This window comes from Equus quagga, chromosome 1 (genome assembly GCF_021613505.1).
Source record: "Equus quagga isolate Etosha38 chromosome 1, UCLA_HA_Equagga_1.0, whole genome shotgun sequence".
Taxonomy (NCBI): domain Eukaryota; kingdom Metazoa; phylum Chordata; class Mammalia; order Perissodactyla; family Equidae; genus Equus; species Equus quagga.
The window spans coordinates 54,962,075-54,980,584 of record NC_060267.1 but is presented as its reverse complement, the minus strand read 5'-3'; the positions used below and the strand labels follow the sequence as shown (position 1 = coordinate 54,980,584).

General features: G+C 47.8%; 1 protein-coding gene across 2 annotated transcripts in view; it reads right to left on the bottom strand.

Annotated features, from left to right (window-relative positions):
- DDX11 (DEAD/H-box helicase 11) overlaps positions 1–18,259 on the bottom strand; it is a 32,349-nt gene extending 14,090 nt beyond the window's left edge. For both annotated transcript variants that reach the window (XR_006885117.1, XM_046638654.1), the window contains exons 1-8: positions 18,140–18,259; positions 14,738–14,885; positions 8,857–9,105; positions 8,008–8,094; positions 7,615–7,769; positions 1,508–1,553; positions 408–515; positions 98–185 (exon numbers count right to left, since the gene is read on the bottom strand). Coding sequence is in view for 1 of the 2 variants with exons in the window: in XM_046638654.1 (XP_046494610.1) it covers positions 98–185; positions 408–515; positions 1,508–1,553; positions 7,615–7,769; positions 8,008–8,094; positions 8,857–9,105; positions 14,738–14,885; positions 18,140–18,189 (931 nt within the window). In the remaining variant the exon portion in view is untranslated. The remainder of the gene's footprint in view (positions 1–97; positions 186–407; positions 516–1,507; positions 1,554–7,614; positions 7,770–8,007; positions 8,095–8,856; positions 9,106–14,737; positions 14,886–18,139) is intronic.
- Positions 18,260–18,510: the final 251 nt, after the last annotated feature.

The window sequence follows — 18,510 nt, the reverse complement described above, 5'->3', positions numbered from 1 at the left end:
CTTTAGTTCCTGTGTCCCTGCCACCCACTCTTTCCCAGCACTGCCCGAGGCTACGCAACGGTCCCCAAGGCTCTCCACAGCTCAGGGTGGGTGCTACCGTGCTTGTTTCTCTGCATCTCCACGCAACGGTCGTTGATGAGCTGCACAGAGCCCAGGTGTCTCACGTCTTCGTTTACACAAAGGTTCTACAAGACAGAGGAGGTAAAAAGGCAAAGAAACAGTGCTGGCTAAATGCCATACAGTGAGCCCCCGGGCCTGCCCAGCCCAGCCCTCCTCTTTGTTCCCTTCCAAGGACCGGCAAGGCCAGGGAAGGGGCTGACCTCCCATCATGTCCCTGTGCCTGCAGGAGGAAGGCAGAGGCCGAGGGAAGGGAGCAGCACACACCTGGGCTGACACACCCCGTTTACCTGCCGAGAGCCGAGGGAGACGAGCCGGGTGTCCTTACCAAAGGGGCTCTTCTGCACCTCGTGCACAAACTGGGCCAGCTGGGAGTGCGTCCGACTACAGTAATAAATCTGCTCAGAGGATAAGAGGGATCTCAGGAGACTGTAGCATCTCCAAATACTCTCTGCAAGGCAAGAAACGCCAGGGCCTAGGGGCTCAGAACAGGGAGAGTGGCCACAAATACTCAAACCTAAAGCAAGGTGGCTCCATCCCATAGCAGATCTCAGCCAATGCAGGGCCAAGGGAGTCCCTGCCCCACCCTCAGCACCAGACGTGCAGGAGAACACCCACAAGATGGGGCTCCTCCCCAGAGGCACCCTCAGTCTCCAACCCCCCTGCAGGGAGGGCTCGATCATCTCAGGAAAGGCGCTTCCCCTCAGCGGTGACTCTTGAGATGGAAAAGATTCTCAACACTCTAAGGAGCGTGCGGGGGCAGGGGGGTTCCACACACGTCTCCCAAAGACATGGAAGACGGGCGGGTAGTGGGGCGGGAGGCGTCTAGCTGAACTCTCTGTCTCTCTGTACTCCTCTACAGTTTACAAGAGGAGGGGAAAAGAAACAAATGGAGGGGGGAATCTTAATTTCAACAGAGAGAACAAAAGTCTTACATAAATGAAACCAAATGTTTTTAAATGTGAGAGGTGCCAGAACCACAGGTACCTCACAGCACTCCAAAAAGTGAAAACACAGGCAAAGGAAGACAGGGACATGCCATCAGAGGTCCAGAGGGCAGAGTGCTCCTGCTCTGGCCTGCCCCTCACCTTCCACGCCCCAGTGGAGGAGAAACCATCAGTCCTTGGCCCAGAATGGCTGCTCCTCGATGCCCTGGGGCACATAAGCCCAGGCATCGCCCCCCAGAGAGGTCTCCCGGGGGCCCAGCCCAACCCGCCAAGTGAGCACCTGACAGCAAGGTCTGGGTCTGCAGAGCCACAGAGTCAGTGAGTTGGAGGCTCTTCATCGACGAGAGGATGAGAAGCAGCCAGAGGGACTCTTGCATTCTCCCGGGGATGGAGCCCTGGACTCGGGACAAATCACAAGAGAATCCCAGGACACAGCGTCTTACCTTAGTTACATGTTCTTCCTCCAGGTCATCCTCATCCTTATCTACTCTGAAGAAGCAAAAAAAAAAAGACAGAAGAAACAGTCCTCTCAGCAAACGCAGCAACTGAAAACACGTTTACTGAGCATCTACCACACACCAGCAACTAGCCCTCCTTTTCCTCAGAGGCCAACAGAAGTGAGGTCTGAGCTCTGAGCCAGAAGGAAACAGACAAGCATCCCAGCAACGAGGTTCCAGCACAGCAGCAGGTGCTCGCTTGCCCGCTCGGTCAGTCGCCCATGCTAACACCAACCCCGCCCACTGCCCGCAGCAGAGAGAGGAGAAAGGCACACCGCATCCCCAAAGCCCAGGCTCTGTTCCACTGTCTGTCTCCGAAGGCTGCTCTCCCCTCACTGTCCACCCTCCAGCAAACTGGACTTCTCTCAGTTCCCAGAGAGCTTGGCTCTTTACCACCTCAGAGCCTCGGACACACGCTTCTCCTTGCCAGAATGCCCCCTCCCCTCATCTCCCTTGACCTAGCCAACTCCTAGTCAACCTTGAGATCTCCACATGAGCATCACCCTCTCTGGGCATCCTTCCTCGCCCTCCCTTGGTAGGCTCAGCTGCCCTGTGACACACGGCCACAGCCCCGGCACCTGTTCTTTGTAATACCCATCTCATTCCAAATCACTTATTCTTGGTCTGTCTCCCCCTGCAGACTGTCAAGTCCACAGGCAGGACCGGGTGTGTCTTGTTTCTGTGGAGCACCAGGGCTCCCACCTGGAGTGGACTGAGTGAATAAAAGATGCTGGCGCTCAGGACCAAACAAACCTCTTCTCAGTGCCTCAGTCTGCCCTTTCTAGAAACGAATTCAGAGCCCATCAGCACTGGGGGGCTGGGAGGAAGGCCAACTCTGCATTACACGGCTGAATGTTTATCAACCTTACTAGCCTTGGCTCCTTAGAAAACACAAAATTCTTTTACAGATACACTCTACCTACAGGGCCAAAATATGGATCATTTTTGTTCAGCTAGCAATTCAATTTTTTTTTTAAAAAAACAGAAATGCAATTAATCACCTTAGGCTATGAGAAGAGGAATTATTTATAGGGGTGGCTTCCTGGCCAATAAGGAATTGCTCGGTCAGCTGTGTCTGAGAGGCCTGGGTTTAGATCACGTGCCACATGGCAAACAAACTGAGCGGGATCTAGGTGAGGAGCTAGATGTGAGAAGAAATGAAAAGCAGAAATTTTGTATTCCTAATTGGTTGTGCCCTCAGAGGGGCTTGTGTCTCTCTTGAAATGCCAGGGCATTGGACGCTGTAGAGGCTCCTCTGCAGGATTAATGGCTCCTCCCAGACCCAAAGGAGCACTCTGTTTCTCTAATATTCACCAACTCCACTCACGCTCTTTATCTTGTCCCCAAGGGACTCTAGAACAGAAGCGGAAGAGCAGGCAAGCACTCTTGGAGGCAGGTGGGAAAGCCCTGTCTTCACAGGGCAGAATGCATGGAGCAGTCCGGACATCTCAGCCCTGGGCGCAGTCAAAAGTTTTAGTTTTGCCAGGTCCTGAAATCTGTGCTTAAGGGCAGGCACTGAACACCAACAAAGAAAAGCCCAGGGACAGATGGTTTCACTGGTGAATTCTACTAATATTTAAAGAAATACGCCAATCTTTCTCAAATTCTTCCAGAAAACTGAAGAGAAGGGAACACTCCCAAACACATTTCACAAGGCTAGCATTACTCTGATATCAGAGCCAGATAAGAACACTATAAGAAAAGGAAACTACAGGCCAATGTCCCTGATGAATATAGACACAAAAATCCTCAAAGAAATACTAGCAAACTGAATTCAACATCACATTAAAAGGATCATACACCACGATCAGGTGGATTTATCCCTGGGATGCAAGGATGGTTCAACGTATGCAAATCAACAAATGTGAGATACCACATTAACAGAATGAAACAAAAACCATATGACCATCTCAACAGACACAGAAAAAGCATTTGATAAAATTCACATCCTCTCATGATAAAAACTCTCCACATATTGGGTATTGAAGAAATGTACCTCAACACGATAAAGGCCACATACGACAAGCCCACAGCTAACATCATACTCAATGGTGAAATGCTGAGGGAATTTCCTCTAAGATCAGGAACAAGACAAGGATGCCTACTCTCACCACTCCACTCAACATAGTACGAGAAGTCCTAGCCAGAGCAATCAGGAAAGAAAAAGAAATAGAAAACATCTGAATCAGAAAGAAAGAAGTAAAATTGTGTGTTCATGACATGATTTCACATATAGAAAACCCTAAAGATTTCACCAAAAACCTGTTAGAACTAATAAGCAAACTCAGTAAAGTTGCAGGATACAAAATCAACGTATAAAAATCAGTTGCATTTCTATATAGTAACAATGGACTATCTGAAAAAGAAATAAAGAAAACAATCCCATTTATTTTAGCATCAAGAACAATAAAATACTTAGGGGTAAATTTAACCAAGGAGATGAAAGATCTGTACGCTGAAAACTATAAGATACTGATGAAAGAAACTGAAGAAAGAAGATACAAATAAATGGAAAGATATCCTATGTTCTTAGATTGAAAGAATTAATATTGCCAAAAGAGTCCATACTACCCAAAGCCATCTATATTCAATAAAATCTCTATCAAGATTCCAATGGTATTTTTTATAGAAGTAGAAGAAACAATCCTAAAAATGAAATTAAACCACCAAAGATTGAATAGCCAAAGAAATCTTGAGAAAGAAGAACAAAGCTGGATCTCAAAGCTATACTAATCAAAACAGTATGGTTCTAGCATAAAAACAGACACATAGACCAATGGAACAGAATTGAGAGCCCAGAAATAAACCCATGCATATATGATCAACTAATGTTTCAAGGCAGCCAAGAATACTCAATGGGGAAAAGACAGTCTCTTCAATAAATGGTGCCGGGAAAATGGGATAGTCACATGCAAAAGAATGAAAGTGGATACCTATACCATTCACAAAAGTTAACTACAAATGGGTGAAAGACTTAAATCTAAGACCTGAAACCATAAAACTCCCAGAATAAAACATAAGGAAAAAGCTCTCTGACACTGATCTTCGCAGTGCTTTTTTTGGATATGACACTAAAAATACAAGCAACAAAAGCAAAAATAAACAAGTGGGACTACATCAAACTAAAAAGCTTCTACACAGCAAAGAAACCAACAAAATGAAAAGGCAACCTACGGAATGGGAGAAAATATTTGCAAACAACAGATATGATATGGGGTTAATATAAAACATATAAAGAACTCCTACAACTCAACAGCAAAATATCAAATAATCCAATTAAAAAAATGGACAAAGGACTCAAATGGACATTTTTCCAAAGAAGACACAAATGGCCAACAGGTTCATGGAAAGATGCTCAACATCACTAATCATCCAGGGAAACGCAAATCAAAAGCACAATGAGAAATCACCTCACACCTGTTAGGATGGTTATTATCAAAAAGACAAGAGGGGCCAGCCCAGTGGTGCAGTGGTTAAGTTCACACCCTCCGCTTAGGCGGCCCAGGGTTCATGGGTTCGGATCCCAGGTGTGGACCTAGACACCACTCCTTAAGCCATGTTGTGGCAGCATTACACATACAAAATAGAGGAAGATTGGCACAGATGTTAGCTCAGTGCTAATCTTACTCAAGCAAAAAAAGAAGAAGATTGGCAATAGACGTTAGCTCAGGGCCAATCTTCGTCACACACACACACAAAAAGATAAGAGCTAATAAATGCTGGCAAGGATGTGGAGAAAAGGGAACCCTGGTGCACTCTTGGTGGGAACAAACTGGTGCAGCCACTATGGAAACTAGTATGGAGGTTCCTCAAAAAATTAAAAGTAGAACTACCATATGATCCAGCAATCCCATTTCTGGGTATTTATGCGAAGGAAACGAAATCACTCTCTCAAAGAGACAGGTGAGTCCCCATGTTCATTGCAGCATTATTCACAATAGCCAAGACATGGAAACAACCTAAGTGTCCAATGACAGATGAACAGATAAACAAAATGTGGTATCTACGTGTGTATATATGCAGATATATATATATATATATATACACACATACACAAACAGTGGAATATCATTCAGTCATAAAAAAGAAGGAAATCCTGACATTTGCGACAATATAGATGAACCTTGAGGGCATTACGCTAAGTGAAATAAGTCAGAGAAAGACAAACGCTGTATGATCTCATGTGTGGAATCTAAAAACCCAAACTTGTAGAAACAGAGTAGATTGGTGGCAGCTGAGGTGGCGAGGGGGAATGAGTGGAAGTGGTCAAAGGGTAAAAACTTGCAGCTATAGGATGAATAAGTTCTGGGGGTCTAATGTACAATGTGCAGTACGACCACTATAATTACCAGCAGTCTACTGTGTACTTGAAAGTTGCTAAGAGTAGATCTCAAAAGTTCTCACCAGACACACACACATGCATGCGTGCACACGTGCACACAAATGGTAACTAAGGTGATGGATGTATTAACTAACTTTATCGTGGTGATCATTCTGCAACGTATACATATATCAAATCATCACGTTGTACACCTTAAACTTATGCAATGTTGTATGTCAATTATATCTCAATAAAGCTGGGACGCTGGGTGTGAAGTTAGAGGTGGCAGCCAAGTTCGAAGGTGCTTGGCAGACAGACTGAAGGAGTGTGGATTCATCCTTCAGGAGACAGCTGACGGAGGGTTTCAGGCCTTGGAGTTACACTCCAGACACACAGGGTGTCAACGAGAACATGGGACACATGGGACCTGGAGTCATCTTTTGAGGAGCCAGAAAGACTTATTCCAAACTGGCGGCCTGAGAGGGATGATCTGTAGGAGCACTCATGCCTTTGGGGAAGAACCACTGAACTTCAAGGCTGTAATGAGCTTTTAATGCCCAAATCAGATCACATCACTCCCCTGCATGAAACTTCCCACAGCCTCCCTGAGACCAGCAGCCAAACCCCTGGGTGGCCCATGAGGTCCAAAGAAACTGACAGCTGCCTCATCTTCGGCCTCTTCTTTCTCTCTCTTCCTCATCCACTCTGCTTGGCACCTAGGCCTTCTTTCTGTCCTTCAAACACACCAAACCCGCTTCTGTTTCCAGACCACCACACTCGCAGGCCTCTGACTAGAACTCTCTTCTCCCAGGTCTTTCATGATGGCTCCTTCTCATCCTTCAGGTCTTGGCTCAAATGTCACCTCCTCGGAGGGTCCCTCCTGACTTCTCTACCTGGAGGTGCAGCCCCTACTCTACCCACTTTATCCTGTTTTATTTCCCTCATAGGTAAATGTGCTAATTCCAATAAGGCTATCTGTCTTCACGCTTACTGTCTGCTCCCTCCACTAAATGCAAGCTCTCTGAGGGCAGGGCTCATGTCTGTCTTATTCAGCTCGATACCCACAGCCTCTGGCAATGTGCCACACCTGGAGCAGACACCCAAGGGCATTTGTGAAACTACAGCGTGAATGAGAAAGGAGGCCCTCATGATGGGCAGTGTGGTCCAGGGATCCTAGGTGTTCTCTCCCGGGTTTTCTAGCCCACCCAGGAGGTTATGGCCCATAAATTAAAAACCTAGACATCTGGGCCAACAGAAGCCTTAAGATGAAAAGAAAAACTCGGCTAAGGATACCTTGATGGTTTATGTCATAAACTTTACACCATTTGGTTTAGTGGCTGCGAGCATGAGATCTAGAGGCAAACCAGTTGGGTTCAAGTCTCAGCTCCCCTTCCTGGCCTCATGGCCTCGGCCAAGACAGAGCATCTTTCTGGGCCGCGGTTTCCTTGAGCGTACAGTGGAGACACAAATATCATTGGTGAGGATAACAGAGTTGATACTTGTGAAGTGCCCCGCATAGAGAGGAGGCTGGCTTTCACCGTCATCATCATTTATGCACCTTAAGGAGGAGCCTGGCTGAGAGAAAGGGGCAGGTGGCCAGCATTCCATCCCTTCAGATGCCTCAGAGTGACAAAGAAGCCTGCCCCTCTCTGGGCACAAGGGAAGGAGCTGCCTCCCTGGGAGCCCCCATGCAGACCTGGGCAGGGCAGTGGGTGAGGAAGTGCTGTCTTACCCACTAGCTGTTCCTTTCTCCTCATCACTCTCGTACTCTGCGAGGACCAGCTCCTCCTCCCCAGTTAGCTGCTCTAGCTGCTCCGCCCCTGGTCCCCCTGCCAGCATCTCTCGGCTGAGGCGGAGGAGGCGCTCAGTTTCTTCTTCTTCTTGTCTCTGTATACAGCATTGCAGATGGGGAAGCATTGCAGATGGGAAAAGCAAAGATATCTCAGTACTGGTGCCCCCACCTCCTTGCTGGAGGCAGCCTCAGAGTGGTGGAGAATTTAGCCAGTGGGGGTCAGGGAGAGGACACTGAGGTCTGGGCCACTCCCCAAAGAAGAGACACTACGAGGACCAAGCCACATGACACTGCCTGGACAACATCCCGGCCACTCCAGGAGAGGACACTCACCACGCGCTTGGCTGCATGCTTGAGCTGTGCATTGTGGCGGATCTGCCGCAGGCGTTCTTCTCGCTTTCTCCTCCTAACCCGCTCCTCCTAAAGAGGAAGTGGCCATAAAGGAAACTCCTGTAGGAAGCCCCAAACCGGGCCTTTCTTCAAGAGTCTGGGGCGCTCAGCCCAGGGCCTCTTCACACAGGGCAGTTCTCCATCTCCAGGCCCACACTCAGGGTGCTAAAGCATCTCATCACCAGGCCCTGAAGCTCGACAGGTCCTAGCCTCGCCACTCACTGCAGGAAGTCTGTGTTCTCCCTCCCAAAGCCACACACCCTCAATCAAATTCATTCCTTAACTGAGCTTCCAGCTGCTGAACCATGTTGCCAATAGCAACAGTGAGGTTCCTTTCCCAGATGGGTAATGAATGGGAACCTTGACCAACCCCTTGTCTAGAGAAGGCCTGTTGACATCAGCTTAAAAAAGACAGTAAGGGGTGCTGGCCTGGTGGCTTAGTGGTTAAGTTCATGCGCTCCCCTTTGGCAGCCCGGGATTCTCAGGTTTGGATCCTGGGCACAGACCCACACACAGCTCGTCAAGCCACACTGTGGTGGCATCCCACAGACAAAGTAGAGGACCACTGGCGCAGATGTTAGATCGGTGGGGGGGAGAGGGAGGGAGGGAGGGAAGGAAGGAAGGAAGGAAAGAGGGAGGGAGGGAGGTAGGGAGGAAGGGAGGAAGAAAGAAAGAAAAAGCAAGTGTGCACCACTGATTCAAGAAAGCCAACAGAAGAGCAAAGGCAGAGCACATATGACACGTCAATCTCAGCATCAACCCCAAATCATAATCATTCCCCCCGGATCCTACCTGGAGGCGGTCCACCAAGTCTCTTTCTTCCTTCTTCTGCACGAACTGAGCAACCCAGTCAGGTTCCCCAGCAGGCCTCAGGATATCTGGGGTCTCTTGGCAGGAGGATGAGAGAGACGAGGGCTGGTCCTTCCCGACATTTAAGAGAAGAGTTCCCGTTTCAAGGAGACGAGCCTCCTGTTGACGTTTCTTCTCTTCAAAGTCACGGAGCCAGGAAAGGGCCCCACAAATAAGACTTAGGGATTTTCCCTATAGGAAGGAAAACGTTTTCAGAAATACAGAACAGAAAACAAAGCTTCCCAAACAAGCTTTCCCATTTTAATAAAGCCTACAAGGAAGGTCTGACTTTCTATAGGAAAGTGTGCTTGAAGACCAGCCTGGGAAAGAAAGGGAGGAATTAGCGAGAGAGTAGCCAGGAAAAATAGGAAAAAGGGAGAAGATAATGAAGCTATGTATTTAATTACACAGCACACCGTTCCTAAAAGTATTTACAGTGGCTCATCAGGTTACATATAAGTACTACAAGTTAACATAATTAGAAGAAGGTGAGAAATTAAATAATAGCCCCAAAAAAGAATTAAGGCCAAGTGACGCATACATAAAATCCTGTCTACCTGCTGAGAGAAAGCCACATTTGGCTCTACACTTCAATGCAGCCAGTGTGCAGAAAGAACACCATCAGTCCTGTGACTCCCAGCGTTCAAAATCTTTTAAAGCAAACCCATCACCCTGGAGAACACAATTCTTGACTTAAAGACTAGAATTTTCCCTGTGGGTCCTTGTTATGGGTTGAACTGTCCCCCCCAAAAATTCAAAGTCCTAAACCCCAGTGTCTCAGAAGGTGACACTGAGAGAATGAATTTCTGTTGTGGGACTCTGTTATGGCAGCCCAAGCAGATTAACACAGTCCTTCTAGAGAAGCTCCCACAGTGAGGTTCACAGGGCAGTTGCTGCTGGTGTCCAAAGGGCGATTCAGCTCCGGTGAGTCTCTGGAGGGGACAACACCTCTGGTCCAGGCAGTGAGCTCTCCGAGCCTGCTTAACCTAGGGGGGATCGCAGAGCATCCAACAACAAGAGAAAGAGCTCTATTGGGGTGGGACTTAGAAGACATCAGAGTGTGAAGGGTAACTGAGGCACACAACAAGGAGAAGAGGCCAACCATGAAGGGCTGAGCAGAGGAAGAGGATGCACGGGATGGGCAGAGGGCTGAGACGGAAAAAGAGAGGAGGGAGGAGACGCGCCTTCAGGTAAACGAGGTAGAAAGAACACGTGCTCGTCTGTCCTCTTCCAAAAACGCTAAAATTACACTAAAGGAATAAAGAGGCTTACAGCCATAAAGAAAGTGGAAGAAGTGATAGTAACGGAAAGCAGAGAAATGGAACAGACTTAGCAGAGTAAAGGACACTGAGCCTAGCGGCCCTCGGAGATCTCCCAGTTCCCCCACAGAAACACCCCAAAACCTGCAGGGCTGCGGCATGGTGCTGCAAACCAAGGGATTAACTGAAATTCTTTTAAAGAATGATTAGATCCCCAGGTTGCATCCCACTCCTCAAAGAAGACAGAAAGTTTATTCTCTGGGGGAGGTGAGCCAGGAGAGCCCCAGAGAGAACAGGTCAAGTGAAGAGGGGAGAGAGGGCCGGGCTGAGAGCAGGGCATTAAGTGAAAGACTACAGCTGAGGCCACCTCCCCAGGACACCCTCAGGAACACTGGCTGTCAGGCTTGGATCCATGAGGCAAGAGTTTAATGGAGCCCTCTCTGGAAACACTGAATGGTTCCAGGAAAATCCTACTGACACTGACAACTGGTGGCCCCAAGAGAGGCCCAGCCCCTCAGTCCCCAAGCCAGGCTGCACCACAGGCCTTTCACTCATTCTTGTAGTGGCTTTTTCTTGAACCCCAACAGAAGACAGCCAGACATCCAAGGAAAAGCTTCCAACAAAACACACAACCCTGGGAAAAAGCTTCAAAATACTACTATAATTGATAGTCTCAGACAGTTATTTCCATGAAACAAAAACAGGATGCTATTTTTAAAAGTCAGAGAAAAAAAAAAAAAGAAGGAAATCTCGCTTTTTGCGACAACATGGATGGATCTTGAGGGCATTACGCTAAGTGAAATAAGTCAGACGAAGAAAGACAAATACCATATGATCTCAATTATACGTGGAATCTAAAAAAAAGCGAGCTCACAGATACAGAGAACAGATTGATAGTTGCCGAGTTGAGGGGAGGGCAAATTGGGTGAGGTGGTCAAAAGGTACAAACTTCTAGTTATAAAATAAATAAGTCCTGGTGGTGTAATGTACAGCCTGGTGACTACAGTTAATAACACTGTATTGCATATTTGAAAGTTACTAAGAGAGTAAATCTGAAAAGTTCTCATACAACGAAAAAAAATTTGTAACTATACAGTGATGGATATTAACTAGACTTACTGGTGTGATCATTTCACAATGTATACAAATATTGAATCATTTTGTTGTACATCTGAAACTTATATAATGTTATATGTAAATTATACCGCAATAAAAAATCATTAAAGAAATTAAAATCTTGAGAGAAATCAGAGAATAAGAACAAGTTCTTAAATATTAAAGATATGATAGCAGAAATAAACTGAATAGAAAGACTGGGCAATAAAGTTAAAAGAAATCTCAAGAAAGTAGAATTTAAAATAAAAAACAAACCAGGGTGCCCAAAGAGATGGGCAATTAGAAGAAAACATAATTACAGGATTAACCAGGGAGTCCAAAACCCAATGAATGGGAGCACAGGAAGATTACTATCAAATACAAGAAAATGTCTCAGAACTGAAAGGTGGCAGCCCAGATGGAAAGGCCGGCACAAGGAATTAACCACACGCACACCAGGCCCATCGACACGAGACTTCAGAACACAAGGAGCAAAGACAAGGTTGTGGGCTCTCTGGAGGGTGGGGTGGGGTCAGCTCACGAAGGACTAAGGTGCGAACTGCCGCTGGACTTCTCAATAGCGTCAATGAAACTAGACGGGCAATCGTGAAGGAAGATTGTTTTGAAGCTAGAATTATATACCCAACCAAACCATCAATATCAATCAAGTGAAAAGGTAGAATCAATATCTTTTCAGACCAGTAAAGTCTCAAATACTTACCTCCTACACAACTCTTCTCAGGAACATTCTCTACCAAAACAAGGAAGTGAACCAAGAAGAAACGGAATCCAGGAAACAGAGAATCCAACACAGAAAAAATGAGGAAAGAATACACATAACAACATGGACGAATCCTAAAAATATTAGGCTGGCTGAGCAAAAGAAGCCAGACACAAAAGAGCACCAGGAAATTCTAGACAGATAAAATGAATCTACAGGAACAGAAAGTGGGTCAATGACTGCCAGGGACTGGAGTGAGGTGGGGTGGCAGTGGGGGAACAGCAGCAAGGACCCACTGCCAAGAGGCACAAGGAACTGTTTGGGGCAATGGAAATGTTTTGCATCTTGATTGTGGTGGTGGTCATGAGTGTTTCCTTACGTCCAAACATTGAACTCGTAGGCTTAAGAGGGGTACATTTTATTATACATCAATTATACTTAATAAAGCTATTTTTTTTAAAGGAGAGAAGGGAAATCCAGGACGATAGCTGTGAAGTAGGTCTAAGGAGCGCCTCATTCAGATTAGAGCAAAAGGATGGAGGGCTTCAAGAAGGAAGTGTCCGGGGTAAAATGGAATTGATAATCACTATGGACTGAACTGCGTCTCCGCAAAATTCATATGTTGAAACCCTAACCCACCCACCATGTGACTGTACTGGAGAAAGGGCCTTTAAGATGTGATTAAGTTAAATGAGGTCATAACAGGGAGCGCTGATTCTGCTAGAACCGGCATCCTTATAAAAGGAGCAGACACATCAAAGATCTCTTTCTCCCCGCCACGTGAGGACACAGAGAGAAGGCAGCCGTCTGCAAGCCAAGAAGAGTCCTCACCAGAAACCAGAGCCTGTTGAAAACTTGATCTTGGACTTCCCGGCCTCCAGAACTGTGAGAAAATAAATTCCTGTCGTTTAAGCCACCCAGTCTATGATATTTTGTTATGGCAGCCCAAGGCAGTAATTTTATGTATGGAATATCGTATCGGGAGACCACTGGATGGTGTGAGAGGAACTGGCACAGGTATAGTAAAAACTAAAACTTTTAAGAGGCAATTAATAATTCTAGAAAAACAAAAAAATTGTTCAAGAAAAAAATAATCATAGCATACTGACTTAGCAGAGACTAAAACTTTTAATATATACATTGGGAGGATGGGGAGAGGGTGAGAAAAGAGACGATAAGAAAGCTGTATCTTATCTACCAATAGGGAAAGGTACCAGTGATTAAAATCAATAAACCAAGAAATAGCAACATAAGCTTATAATTTCAAAACATGCTATACAAGCATATTTCTTAAGAAACAGTTAAAAGAATTAAAAGTGCTTCCCAAGGAACCAAGTTTGATAAATTAGACTTTTTAAATAACATGCATTATTCTTTGATTAAATTTTGTGGGGCCGGCCCCATGGCCGAGTGTTAAGTTCACACGCTCCGCTTCAGCAGCCCAGGGTTTCGCAGGTTCGGATCCTGGGTGCAGGCATGGCACCGCTCATCAGGCCATGCTGAGGCAGCGTCCCACATGCCACAACTGGAGGGACCCATAACTAAAAATAGATACAACTATGTACCGGGGGGCTTTGGGGAGAAGAAGGAAAAATAAAATCTTAAAACAAAAAAAAAGAGTAAAGTTTAAAAAAGAAAATTCGTATATTACTTTAAACAAAGGAGGAGGATATGTTCAACAAGAACACAAGTTACAGAGTGGTCGGGTAAGGACCCGAAATATCAGAATCTGTTAACTGGGAAGTCATTACTGACCCTCAAAAATATTTCAGTGGGTTGGTAGGGGAAGAAGTCATGTTGCCCTGGGTTTAAATGGAAGGTAAGAAGGCTAGTAGAATACTATTTAAAGCACAAAACACTCTGCATGTTATATTCATCACCCACATTTTGTTAACTGGCAGGACTTATTCCCTCCCACTCACTGTATATGAAAGAACAAAATGGGACAATGGAGTACTCCAGTCTGCACTCTTCTGTCCCATGAGACCGTGTCATCTTCAGAGAGAGTGACACGCTTCCATCAGCAAGTGAGAGAATAGGGACAAGTCACTTTCTTTTATTCACTCGCTCAACACACGCGTATTAAGAGCTTCCTCTGGGCCAAACCTGCCAAGCTCTGCTAAATGACAGGGACAGAGGTGAGGAGCACAAGGTCCTTATCCTCCAGGAGGCCCAGCTTCGCTGCGGTACCTTCACGTCAACATGCGTATTTCACTCTCACACAGTACTTGCTAGAAAAGGTAATAAAGTGCACAAGAGAAGTGGAAACGGGTCAGCACAGCCAGAATAATCCTCAATGGCCGGCCTGTAGTAAATCCTCCCTCATTCCAGGCCAGGAAGGAATTAGAGGCCCTTGATTGGACCCCTCCAGCACTCAGTAACCTAATTCCTGGAGACCAAACCAGTATGTTTAATCTTTGAATAAACCAAAGTAATTTCTATGTTGCTCAACATGGCAGTAATTGTGTGCCTGAGAAATCTGAGAAGTTTCAGCGCTATGGGTCATGGTTTCCACTGTCACTCAAATTCTCATTTGCATTTACCTAACTCTTCTCAGACCCTGGGGCTGTGTTTAACAACTTAACAGAGCGAAGTGCCTAGCACTCAGAAAGATAAACTGACAGAACTACTTTGCCCAACGTCACACCATGAAAATCTCTGCACAAGCAAACAAGCATGCTAAGCTGCCCCTAATTTGTTGTAATCAGGGCTCCCAAGACCCTTCTTGGGCCCGACGATTCATACTTACAGTGCCGGTTGGACTCTCAAATATCCCAATCTTGCCAGCCTCCAACACTTGGTATAGCTCTGCCATGAAGTCCTTCTGGATGGAATACGGTGTGAAGGGAAAAGGGAAATGGATGTCACCAACTTCTGGGGTTTTATTAGCCATGGTCCTAGGAGGGAAAAAAAAGACGGCTGTAGCAGAATGTAGCCCGGGAAAGCTCCCAGACAGAAACCCCCTGCCACTTGACCCAGGATGCCTTTGCTGCCTGGACACCTTCCTAAGGCCTCCAGAGAGCGTTGGAGCTTTCCTCTCCAAGACCTGTGCTCCGGGACTGAAGTTGTTGCTTGTAATTACTTCTGCAGCATTCTTCCCTCACATCTCACAATGCAGCCTTTGCAGGACAAAACTGCTTCACTTTACCCTATTGTGAAGGCCTGCAAAGTCACAACACAGAGGCAGAGAAGTCCAAGGACTGCTTTTCCACATGGCACAGTTGAACGCATACATCCCACTTTTACAGACAGCTTTAGCTGGCTTCTTAGTTCACCCTCGCCTCCATTTCCAGTACAAACCAGAGCTGCCTCCTAAAACTTTTTCAGCCTCAAGAAATTAGAGCTTCCTGTCTGGCTCCAGACTGGGAGAGCTCCCTTGACAGGGACCCAGCCCTGGCGGGAAGAGCTTCCCAACACTGAGCCCTCAGCGTTTCTCTTCCCTGCCAGGCCAAGGTCTAAGAGAAACTGCTCTGCTGCGTCGTCTCATCTTTTCTCTCCTCTTCTGAACCTAACTTCTCTGAGAGCTTTTGCATACCCTTTCTCCTCTAATCACCATTTGGAGGACTGACTCTCCCATCCTGGTTCCCACACTCTCTCATTGGAAGTCACTGCTTCAAGCTGTTTAGCAGGCCTATCTCTTCTAAGCACAAATATTAATAAATCTAAAACCCAGTTACATCTTTGCTATGTAACTGGCCTCGATAAGACTCGTGACAGTGTCAATCACTTATGAGGCGAAGGTAGCTGCCACGATGTTCCTCAGTTCCAGTTAAAATGACAGGCGAGGTGGAGGGGAAACTGTAAGGGGGGTGACTTACAAGAACGAGGACAATTCAACACTGAGAGGGAGGCAGGTGATCGAAACCCATTAAAACCCGCGGGGAAGAAGAAGGAACCAATTCCGCGCACCTCCTATGCACTCTACACTCTCCAGGCCCTTTTATCACCTCATTTCATCTGTATGACGCTGTAAGGATACGGTTATTGGCTACTGATGCTTACAGAAATTAAAGAATTGTTCAAAGTCTCAGCTAGTAAGAGGAGAACCAGGGATCCAAACCCCGGTCCACATGGCTCTGTTTTAGTCAAATTCACCTGGCTGCAGGAGATAACTAGCATAAGTCGAAGAGAGATTTACTGAAAAGATACATATTGAGAGATTACGAATTGAGACGATCCAGAAAAACCAAGAACCGAAGCTGGTGACAGAGCGGGACGTCTTGCAGACTAGAAGTACAAAGTAGTTCAGATTTCAAGACAGCTCCAGGAGCCTCGCCAGCAAGTCAATACCCATGGATTTCCATTCTCCTCCTCAGTCACGTGCCGGATGGAGCCAGTACTTGCTCTGCTTCCTTACTCTCAGCCTCTCATTACCCAAACTTCAGCCGGCACATGGCCTCTTCAGCCACCTCTACCTTTTAGCTTCAGCTCCTAGCGCCAAAGGAAAATTCTTTTCATGTTTCCTCGTTGTAAATCCCAAGAGAAAAATCTCATCAGCATCTCCTCAAGAAAGAGCACTGGTCAGCCTTCAGACGGTCTGCTGAGGGGCTCAGCCTAATCTAATCAGCTCGGGCCTTGCACGTGCTGTCCCCCTCCCGCCTGGGGAATGACGAGTCCTCAATACTTAGGATGCAGCTCACCTCCTCAGAGAAGCCTCTCTCTCTCTATCCGCCACCCTATAGTGGTCACATACCACCCGCATGCCCCCGCTCAAACACACACACATACACGCCACTCTGCTTTAACTCACTCTTTTATCTCCCTACCCTGTACTCAATTTCTTCATAGCTCTTAGCACTATCTGAACTTATTTTACTTACTGTCCTCCCTCACTGGAATATAAGCTGCAAAAAGGAGGAACCTTGCCTGGCTTGTTCTTCACTGCCCCTAGCACTCAGGACAGGTGCTTTGGCACCTAGAAGGTATGCAACAAAAGTCGGATGAATGAATGAATAGCCAGCTTGACACGGGCTGCAGGGGGTTTCTGTTCTTCAAAGGTGTAGGGAGAGGAGGTCCAGCAAGGTCTGAACACACACCTGCCAGACCTCCAAGCCCCTGAGCTCTGTCTTTCAGCCCGCTTCCTCCCACCAGGCCAACGAGGGCGAAAAGACCGGTTGCCAAACTTTAGCATGACAACTCGAAAGGAGACAGAACAAAAGCAATCGTTATTTCCCTTCCCTGTGGATCTCACTACCCTAGAAGCAGCACAAGCTAAGCCGTAACTTGAAGAAGGGTTAGATGAGCCATGAATAACGGATGCACTCAGCGCTGCTAAGGACGTCGGTGTGTCTGCTCCTCCAGCTCGGCCGTGTGGAGGACGACCACGCGCCCCGCACAGCCCTCCCCGGGCTCCCGCAGCGCCGAGGCACGCGCCGCACGGCCACTCCAGCGCCCCGACGGCGGGGGCGCCGCGGAAGCCGCAGGGCCGCAGCAGGACGAAGCGTTCGCTTCCTCCACTCTCCAACTACCACTCGTTATTTACTCGGGTGTAACTTTTGCTGCAGACTGGACTGGGTCGCCCTCCCCGAGTCCACGCGTTAAAGCCTAATGGACGGGGCGGGGTGGGCCCGCGGGTGGAGACAGGACTTTCAGGAAAGACTAAACTAACTACAGAGGAAAAGAGTGAACGCAGTCATTAGACGGGGCCTCATCTCTATAAGGACCGGCGCCCTGATACACGGGAGCGAGCTCGGCCACGTGAGGACACAGCAAGCAGGCGCCCCCGCCAGGCAGGCCGGCACCCTGGTCCCGGCTGCTGAAACTGAGAAATCAAGCTTCTCGGTCAGTCTGTGCAGACCGACACCGCTGTCGTAGATTTCTCCTGCCGGCAGGCTCCGCAAAGGCCTTAGGCTCACACAGCAGAGGCCCGGCCGGGACCCCCGCCTCCGCCCCCAGCGCCGCACTGCGCAGGAAAAGCCCGCCATGTCCCGGCCTTTACTGCCACTTTCATGACTCTTCCTCCAACAACCCGGCGCTCCTGACTGGACCCTGCTCCGCCCTGGTTCCCCGAAGGGCGGCAGGGCAGGGCCGCCAGCAGTAGGGGCTCAGACTGCCCAGTTTGGGATCCCAGCTGTATTCTTCCTTAAGTTAATATCCCTAGGCCTCAGTTTCCTCATCTGTAGAAGAGAGCTGGGTAACAGCGAACACTCACAGCACGGTAGTGAGCAGTACGTCAGACACTCCAGGAGGAGCGCACAGCATAGCCGGGCGCCCTGAGAGCCCCTCCTGCGTGCCAGCTACTCCTCCAAGCACCGCTCCAGTTCACCTGCAGGTCCCGCCCCCGCCGGCCTCCCCATCCCCCTGCATTGGTTCCTTGCCTGTCAATCAAATGCTTGCCCCGCCCCCAAGCCCTGGAAAGTTTTCCCGCTCAAGACTCGCCCCGCCCCTTTCCACACAGCACCGCCCCCTCCGCCCTATTTGCGTTTCCAGCGGAGTCTGCCCTTTCTCATCTCGCTCCTCCTCGTCCGCAGCTGTGTCACCACGCAGTACTGCGCTCACCCTCTTCGCCAGCAGGACTGCCTC